At 39.9% G+C, this 10,031-nt stretch overlaps 1 protein-coding gene across 2 annotated transcripts; it reads right to left on the reverse strand.

The window, feature by feature from the left end:
• Positions 1-729: 729 nt before the first annotated feature.
• Positions 730-6,188, reverse strand: LOC108520404 (ADP-dependent glucokinase-like). Of its 2 annotated transcripts, none has more exons than XM_017859771.1 (3): positions 5,178-6,188; positions 4,426-4,524; positions 730-2,292 (listed from the first exon to the last, which is right to left on the reverse strand). In XM_017859771.1, the coding sequence occupies exons 1-3, from the start codon at positions 5,532-5,534 to the stop codon at positions 1,738-1,740; spliced, it is 1,011 nt and encodes a 336-aa protein (XP_017715260.1). In that variant the 5' UTR covers positions 5,535-6,188; the 3' UTR covers positions 730-1,737. The 2 variants fall into 2 exon arrangements, with proteins under 2 accessions (XP_017715260.1, XP_017715261.1); XM_017859772.1 differs by having other exon boundaries at positions 1,659-2,289.
• Between the last annotated feature and the right edge of the window lie 3,843 nt (positions 6,189-10,031).

Raw genomic sequence — 10,031 nt, forward strand, 5'->3', positions numbered from 1 at the left:
CAGCACCAATCAAAAAATGGAGAACCTGTTAAGAATATACACTCAGAACCAGGGGCTTAGTCAACTTAGAAAAGATCATGTGGAGAACACTTCAGGACTCCTAATAAAGTCTTCTTAGGTTTAGAATATAAATATTTCAATTCTTGAGAAAATAAAAATCTCATGTAAGCCTTTCTAATAAAAATAGGCTAGAAGGTTGGTGGTTATTTTTAACTTATCTGGGAAACAGAAGGATGAGGTAGCAGCCAGATATTTCCTTAATTTAAGCCTATGCAGCTTTGAGTTACAAGCTGCATTCTAGGCTTAAATTTTCTTTGAAGGAGTAATCAAGCTTTCTTACCCAAAGCAGGGAAAGGGAGGTCACAAATGAAGAGCTTGAGGTAGCTTTGAGATTCTAGAAGCTGCTGTGGGACCGGGGGAAATGAAAACCCGATGAACTAGGCAGGCCCACCACCAACTGCCATGTTCATACTGCCCTCTGAACAAGCTGAAAAGGCTCACCATGCTCTCAAACTGCTATGCTCCAATTCAGCTTTAACTGGGCTACTTCATACTAGTACTTTGTGTCAGTTTCAACCCCACAGGACAGGCCTATAGCCCAGGCTCAGCATGAGGGACTGCAAGTACCTCAAAAGCAAAGTAACATGCACATCATAAATGAAGACTAGAATGATTTTTATCTTTGGTTTCAGAGTGGTGATGGTGACAAAAATCAATTACAGACAGAAATCCTGAAATGTAAATTGTTTTAATATATTTAAGAGCACACAGAAGTCTTGATTTATAAAAAAATAAATATATAACATGACAAATTTATTGATGATGCTGGAGCTCTGAGGTCAAACTCTTTAATGATCAATGAAAACATAAAACATACATGATCTGTTATACACACAGGAGCATATTCCAGTTGTAAAAAGCAAATTCCTTGAAGGCTCAGAACAAACAAAAATCAGTCTTTATGGCGGAAAGCACATCCAAAGCTAGGCAATGAAGTTCAGCTCGGGCCACGTCAACCTTTCACCAGCCAGCCTATAACCTATGGAGCCAGGACAGGAAAACGCGATCCTTCAGCTCACGACGCCACCCAGGCTTCTAGACAACTGCAGAATGAACGAGTCCCTCAGAGGCTCCCCAGCCCCTGCTGCCATCATAAAGCACAGGAGAGATTGTTTTGTCCTTAGCGGCTCTGTCCTAAATTTGAGAGCAGGAAACTGAGAAGGTTATACTCATTAAATATTGTCATTGTAACACTGAATGGAAATCATGATCCTTGCCCATGGGCACTGAGCTGAGAGAGAGAGGAACCTCACATGAGGCTTTCCTAGAGACCAGGATTGGGTGAGTGGGCGTGCACTTCTCAAGTGGGCAAGGAAGGAGTGCTTTTCTCCAGCTGACATGCTCTCAGGGGTGAAGAAGTTTGGCTTAAAATACTAGATGGCGCCGCATAAACTGGGGATTTAGGAACTGAGTTTTTAGCTCTGTGACACACAACATAAAAAACAAAAATCCAGTCTCATTAGCTAAATTCTGATTAAAACCTGAAATGTTTTTATGGAGTTGCCAACAGGCTGGAATGTATCTGATACAGTTTAATCTGCTTTTCTTTGGCTGTCTTCCAACTAGATTTACGAACAGTTCTGACACTCTCAATCCTATTTTCCAAACCACTTTCTTCCTGTGATTCTTAAGTTGGCTAGTTCTCCTTCCTCAGAAAAATTACCCCTAACAATCTTCCTAATAGTGAGGGTGTACTTCCGAATAGAAGAGTCCTTCGGCTGAAATGGCATCTCCAAGGCCTACAGTTCGAATGGGGTCTTTACACACCAACACTGGTGTGAAGTGGAAGGATATTCCCTCTCTGTGCCATTCTACTACTGGCTTGTTTGGGTTTAATACAATCCTGGAGCCTGCCTCCGAATGGGAAGTCATGAACTCTTGGGGTGCCCTCAGAGACACTCGGCTGGTGTCTATGGTTTCTGTGGCGCAGGCCTGTGTCCCAGCCACACGAGCTCCTGCAGCCACGGCTGCCAGCTGGTTGGCCCAGTGTCCATCCACAGTTGCCAGGATGTGGTAGACCAGCGTGTGGAAATGGATCCTGGTGAGATCCGAGGCTCTGCTTTTACTCCTCCCGTGTTCTTTCAAGATCCAGAAGAGGATGTCACTGACCATGCCCACATCAGGAACACCGTTCCACGAAGAGAGAGAAGAGTGAGGTCCAGATGCCGACTGGGTGAGAAATAACAGCTCCTGTTCATTCAGCCCAAGAGAAGTCACCGCAGGAAACACCTGCTAACAAAAACAATGACAGGTCTCTTTCTGATGGAGATAACCTGGCTCCTAAGATGTCCCATGACATAGCCAGTGACTAAATGAAAATGAAATAGAAATGGCTTTTTTTTTTTTTTTTTTTGAGACAGAGTCTCGCTCTGTGTCCCAGGCTGGAATGCAGTGGCCGGATCTCAGCTCACTGCAAGCTCCGCCTCCCGGGTTCACGCCATTCTCCTGCCTCAGCCTCCCGAGTAGCTGGGACTACAGGCGCCCGCCACCTCGCCCGGCTAGTTTTTTGTATTTTTAGTAGAGGTGGGGTTTCACCGTGTTAGCCAGGATGGTCTCGATCTCCTGACCTCGTGATCCGCCCATCTCGGCCTCCCAAAGTGCTGGGATTACAGGCTTGAGCCACCGCGCCCGGCCGGCTCATTTTTTTTTAAAGGTGAGAAGAAAAACCCAAACAAAAGCTATACTGAGAAACACCAAGAGTGAGCCCAACTGTAAACTATGGACTTTGGGTGCTGATGATGTGCCTGTGTAGGCTCACTAGTTATAATAAATGTGCCACTTTGGTGCAGGCTGCTGGTAGTGGGGGAGGCTGTGTGTGTGAGGGGACTGGGAGTATATGGCAACTCTCTTGGATTCTGCTGTATTTTGCTGTGCACCTAATGATTACCGTAAAAAAAAAAATGAAGTCTATTAAAACAAAACAAAAAAAAGAACGACAGCCCTCCATATCCGTGGGTTCAACCAACCTCAAATGGAAAACAGAGTATTCGAGGATGTGGAACCTGCAGATAGGGAGGGCCAACTTGTCTAATCCAGAGATTCCACGGGGCCAACTGCAGGATGTAAACATCTGCAGATTCTGGTATCTGGGAAGGGTTCTAGAATACACCCCCCACCCCCTGGCCCACACATTGCTGATGACGAGGGATGACTGTATACTGAAATACCATTTTTTCATCTGTCAGACTGATATAAATGCAAATTTTAACATTCTGGTAGCAAGGATATGAGGGAACAAGCATTTGTAAATAATGCCAGTGGGAAGTAAACTGGTATAATTCTCATGGAAGGCAAGTTGGCAATCTCAGAATTACAAATGCTTTCTTATGCTCCAATCCAGCTGTTCTTCTTCTGAAAATTTCTCATACATATGGACTTGCTCACACACAAAATAAAATCATGTATAAAGTTGTTCACTGCAGCACTGTGTGTAACAGCAAAGGGCAGTAAATAACCAGTATGTCCGTCAAGAAGGTTCAGGTTAAGTAAACGGAGGTACATCTACACATTCATTTTAACCATGTGGCTGTGAAAAGACAGAGAATACTCTCCATGTTAGTGATGCAGGAAGAGCTACAAGATATATTTAGTGAAAAAAAGAGCAAAGTGAAGAACAGTGTATTCGGTAGGCTATGCTATCTTTTGGGGAAAAGGGGATGGAAAAGAAAATCAGGATGTATTTCTGTATTTTCTTATACTTGTACAAAAGAACTCCAGAAATAAACTGATGAAGGTTACAAGTAGGGAACGGGAAGAAGTAGGAGGGAGACTTCATTGTGTATCTTTTCATAGTTTTGGGGTATTTTTCAACCAAATGAATATATTACCAATTAAGAAGATTAGGTAACAATAGATTGCCAGGTGAGATAACTTGAGTTCATGAAGCCAGTGAGTGCAAGGCTGGCATGCTAACCCAGGTCTCCAAAGCTTGTGTTCTGAAGCCTCACCTGCTCGGATTTATACTAATCACTGCTGCTGCCCAGAGGCAGGCGCCGAACACCCAGATGCCTGAGGAAGGAGGGAGGTTCCCCCAAAGTTTCTTTGCTTTGAGCTTCTTGAAGTTCAACTGAAAACAGCTGAGCTGGGCTTTCAGTTTTCTCCACTCACTTCCAACTTTCCCATTCCAGAGGAGAAATATGATCGACAAATCTGTCAGTTACGTAACTTGAACCTAGTAGGAGACACTACCATTTCAGAACATTCCTGGATCCTTATTTGGATCTCCATGGACTTGATTCTGAGTGACACAAACCTACATGTCAGTGAGCCAGTCCCTGAGCCCAAACAGATGGTCCCACTGCACAAAAAAGCTTCTCTGCAAGGCTCGATGAGGATCAGGGCCAAACGATGGTCCCATGTGGTTACCTGATGCACAATGCTGCTCATGAGCTCCCTGTTGGTCATACTGGCCAGTTCTAGGTGAACTGGAATACCAGTGGGCATGTCAGAAATGGAGGTTACAACCTGCAAAGAGAAGAAGATAAGCACTGCCATTAGAAATAGAAGGAAGTCAAGAAAGGGGGAAAAAGATCAGATCCTGAGAGGCGGTTCCTCCTGTTAATGGCCTTCTTTGCATGCTCACGAGAGCTACAAGCAATGTGGGTCCCCCACCGCCTCTGTGGACAATGGACACTTTTCCCACCAGGGAAGACTAGGCTGTGCAGAGCCATCAGGGATACAGAATCAGACATGACAAAGAAATGTCCCTGTATATTCATGTGGCCAGCCTATTCCTGGGACCTAAATGGAGCAGTTCACTTAGACTGCTGTATGAATCTGTAGGAGTTGCAGCATAGCTGATGTGAAGTGAGATGATACAAATAACACAAAGGACACAAACTACAAACTGTGTAGCTTGCAACCACGGTCGGTTTAGCACAGGATGCAGAGGCTCAGGCAAGAAGATGTTCTGACCTGTCCTACTCAAGCTGCTGCCCACGTCTGTAGGGATACAGTGAGGTGCCTCCCTGCAGCAGGAGGCAAGCTCCACAGCCAGCTGCCAAGATTATGTCCCTGGGAGGCCAGGACCTAAGACAAGGCAGCAGATGCCAAGAGAGGCTGGAACCTGAAGAAAACCACCAGCTGAGATCTGTGAAATTCTGTAACAGTGCCATTACCTCCAACAGTCTCTTCCTCTGGAGCTCCTTGCTTTGTCCCTCCATCATGTGCAATCCAGAGAGGACCACCAGGTCTGGCTGAAACTCCTCCAGGCTAGACACAAACACCTCCAGCATATTCATGGCCCCGTTGGAGAGGTCGTGAGAGAAGATGAATCGGTTGGCATGGGGAGCTTTTAACTGGCCCCACTCCTCCCCTGGAAAAACCCAGTCAACACAATGGGAAGAAAAGGAAGAGGCTTTAGGTCTCCTAGCTGTGGGGGCACTTTCAGCCACCTCACAGGCTTGGAGCCTTGGCTCCAAGCAGGCTGGTTTCTGGCTGAGGAGACCCTGGCAACAATGGTCTAAGGTCAGCATGGCACTGCAAGAAACAAACCAAAAACATAAACCCAAACCCAACCAAGAAACAGAAACACAGTATGGATGTTATATGCCTTTTTCAGGGTAATTAGCTCCACGAGTCCCAGGAGAGCCCTACCGTCCAGTGAGCTCTCAAACACAGGAGAGACAGTACAGAACAGCAGCATGACTTCCAAATACCAGCATACAGTGCGCAGAACGCACGCCCTGCAGACAGTACAGGCTGTCATTGTTTAAAGCACATTTTTCCTCACAGCATTGCCCTGAGCATCTTTCATTCAGTTGGAACTGAAGCAGGCTGAATTCCTTCCCAACAGCCAAGCTCACTGCATCTTCTCTTCCCCGCTGCCCATCAGTGGTTTCTGGGCACCTGATCCAAAGGGTCAGACTATCTGGCTGCTCCAGTTGCTTCTATGTGAGTTGCTTTGGAGGAATGACTGTTTAAGACAAAGTTTAAGTGCTAGTTCCTCCCTTAATATGAAGCCTTTCCTAACTCTACCACCCCAAAGCAGACTTGATTACCTCCCTTCCGGAGCCACCACTGTACCCTAATACAGGACTGAGGCACACGATTTTGCAATTACTTTTTCTTTTTTCCTTTTTTTTTTTTTGAGATGGAGTTTTGCTCTGTTGCCGAGGTTGGAGTGCAATGGCGCGATCTCAGCTCACTGCAACCTCTGCCTCCCAGGTTCAAGTGATTCTCCTGCCTCAGCCTCCCAAGTAGCTGGGATTACAGGTACCCACCACCACGCCTGGCTAATTTTTGTATTTTTAGTAGAGATGGAATTTCACCATGTTGGCCAGGCTGGTCTTAAACTCCTGACCTCAGGTGATCTGCCTGCCTCAGCCTTCCAAAGTGCTGGGATTACAGGCGTGAGCCACCACGCCCAGCCTGCAATTACTTTTTCCAAGTGTCTGGCTGAGGGCAGGGCCTGTGTCATCCTCTATCATATTCCTTCTGCGTCACGCTGCGTCTGGCATATAGCCATGGGAACGAATTAAAAGAGCAAGCAAATAAGAGAACAGATTGATGACCTAAATGCCCATAACAAAAAATAAGGGTATGAACTCCAAATCCAACATTTTGCAAATCAACAAAGACTCTGTACAATGAGAAAAATACATTACATTGATATTCTCCAGAGAGCAAGATGTGAAGTCAACCCTTCAATAGTGACACTGCTAGGAAACACGACCTGATTGAACCTAGGAAAAAGGAGCCACACCGTATTCAAAATACACTGCTTAGGAAGTGACAGAGGCAAAAACAAACAGGCTTCTGCAAGGCAAGGACGAGAAGAACCATGCAGAGCTGCTGCTGTTTCCACAGGACACAGGGCAGAGGGGTGGCCCAAGAAGCAAATGAATCAAATTCTGCCCGTAATGGTAGTTAGTGCCCCTCTTTCCTCACAAAGTGTTGTATTAATTTCTACAAGCAATCTCTTCTCAATGTATCATCCTACCCTCAGCTAGTAAGTCAGCAAAACCTCTACATAGTGACTCACTGGATTCCCAGCCCAAGCCTGACAATGGGCTTCTCTGGGGAGGTTTGGTAAAAGAGAATGTGAAAAAAAAAGTGGACACATCCCTTGGAATGTCCCTATTGATGTCAGAGAGAAGCTGGGGATGGATTTCTGTTGAGAGCTAAGCCCAGGACTGCTGCCACCAGTCTAGGCTCCCTCCTTGGACCTAGGAAAATGTCACCTCACAAAGTTTAATGGAAGTCCACTACTTTGTACACAGAAAAGGCATAGGAAAGAAAAACTGAAGTGTGACGCTTATAAACCCAAGGATGGAGACACTCTTTGTGAGGTGAGCTGTGCTGTCTCCTTAACTACATACAAGGCACAGCTATCGAATACATCATCAAAGTCTTGCTGAAGACATAAGACTCTCCACTCTGTAGTCACCAGGGAAAATGACAAACCAGGAATCACAAAGGTCCCCAGTTCATGCTGTGGGGTGCCAAAAAAAGTGACATGAATCTGGAACTCATGGCAGCAATACCTCAGAGGCTCATCTTTAGCAATTCCAGACCCTTCCAGTTCACAGGTCAATTTCATTTCATTTCATTTATTTCATTTCATTTCATTTCATCATTTCATTTCCATTTCATTTCATTCAGTTCATTTCATGATTTCATTTCACCATTTCATTTCATTCATTTCAATTTCATTTCATTCATTTTATTCCATTTCATTTCATTTCTTCATTTCATGATTTCATTTCATGATTTCATTTCATCATTTCATGATTTCATTTCATCATTTCATGATTTCATTTCGTTTCATTTCATTCCATTTCATTTCATTCAATTTCCATTTCATTTCATTAGATCATTTCATCATTTCATTTCATTCATTTCATTTCATTCCATTCCATTTCATTTCATCATTTCATTTCATTTCATTTTGTTTCCATTTCATTATTTCATTTCATTTATTTCATTTCATTTCAATCATTTCATTTCATTATTTCATTTCATTTCATTCATTTCATTTCATCATTTCATTTCATTCCATTTCATCATTTCATTTCATTCATTTCCATTTCATTTCATTTCATTATTTCATTTCATTTCATTATTTCATTTCATTTCATTATTTCATTTCATTATTTCATTTCATTTCATTATTTCATTTCAATCATTTAATTTCATTATTTCATTTCATTTCATCATTTCATTTCCATTTCATTGCATTATTTCATTTCATTTCATCATTTCATTTCATTTATTTCATTTCATTTCATTTCATTTCACCCTTTCATCAATTCATTTCATTCATTTCATTTCTATTTCATTTCATTATTTTCATTTCATTTCATTCATATCAATTTCATTTCATTTCATCATTTCATTTCATTCATTTCATTTATTTTATTTCATTTCATTTCATTCATTTCATTTCATTCCATTTCATTTTATTTCATTCTATTTCATTTCATCATTTCATTCATTTCATTTCATTTTGTTTCCATTTCATTATTTCATTTCATTTATTTCATTTCATTTCAATCATTTCATTTCATTATTTCATTTCATTTCATTCATTTCATTTCATCATTTCATTTCATTCCATTTCATCATTTCATTTCATTCATTTCCATTTCATTTCATTTCATTATTTCATTTCATTTCATTATTTCATTTCATTTCATTATTTCATTTCATTATTTCATTTCATTTCATTATTTCATTTCAATCATTTAATTTCATTATTTCATTTCATTTCATCATTTCATTTCCATTTCATTGCATTATTTCATTTCATTTCATCATTTCATTTCATTTATTTCATTTCATTTCATTTCATTTCACCCTTTCATCAATTCATTTCATTCATTTCATTTCTATTTCATTTCATTATTTTCATTTCATTTCATTCATATCAATTTCATTTCATTTCATCATTTCATTTCATTCATTTCATTTATTTTATTTCATTTCATTTCATTCATTTCATTTCATTCCATTTCATTTTATTTCATTCTATTTCATTTCATCATTTCATTCATTTCATTTCATTTTGTTTCCATTTCATTATTTCATTTCATTTATTTCATTTCATTTCAATCATTTCATTTCATTATTTCATTTCATCATTTCATTCATTTCATTGCATTTCCATTTCACTTCATTTCCATTTCATTGCATTATTTCATTTATTTCATTTCATTTCATTATTTCATTTCATTTCACCATTTCATCAATTCATTTTATTCATTTCATTTCTATTTCATTTCATTTCATCATTTTCATTTCATTTCATTCATTTCATATCAATTTCATTTCATTTCATCATTTCATTTCCTTTCATCATTTCATTTCATTTCATTATTTCATTTCATTTTTTCATTTTTCATTTCATTTCATCATTTTATTCATTTCATTTATTTCATTTCATTTCATTCATTTCATTATTCATTTCATTCCATTCTATCTCATTTCAGTTTCATTTCATTTCATCATTTCCATTTCATTTAATTTCATTTCCATTTCCCTGCCATTGCATTCCATTCCATTCCATTATTTCATTTCATTTCCATTTCATTTCATTTCCTTTTCCTTTCATCATTTCATTTCCTTTCATCATTTCATTTCCTTTCATCATTTCATTTCCTTTCATCATTTCATTATTTCATTTCATTTTTCATTTTATTCATTTCATTTATTTCATTTCATTACATTCATTTCATTTATTTCATTTCATTCATTATTCATTTCATTTCATTCCATTCCATTCTATCTCATTTCAGTTTCATTTCATCATTTCCATTTCATTTATTTCATTTCCATTTCCATGCCATTCCATTCCATTCCATTATTTCATCATTTCATTTCATTTCAATTTCATTTCATTTCATTTCAGTTTCATCATTTCATCATTTTATTTCATTTCATCATTTCATTTCATTTCATTCATTTCATTACTTCATTTTTCTTTTTTAATTTATTATTATTATACTTTAAGTTCTAGGGTACATGTGGATAGC

The sequence above is a fragment of the Rhinopithecus bieti genome, unplaced genomic scaffold (genome assembly GCF_001698545.2).
Source record: "Rhinopithecus bieti isolate Rb0 unplaced genomic scaffold, ASM169854v2 scaffold_52288, whole genome shotgun sequence".
Classification (NCBI taxonomy): Eukaryota; Metazoa; Chordata; class Mammalia; order Primates; family Cercopithecidae; genus Rhinopithecus; species Rhinopithecus bieti.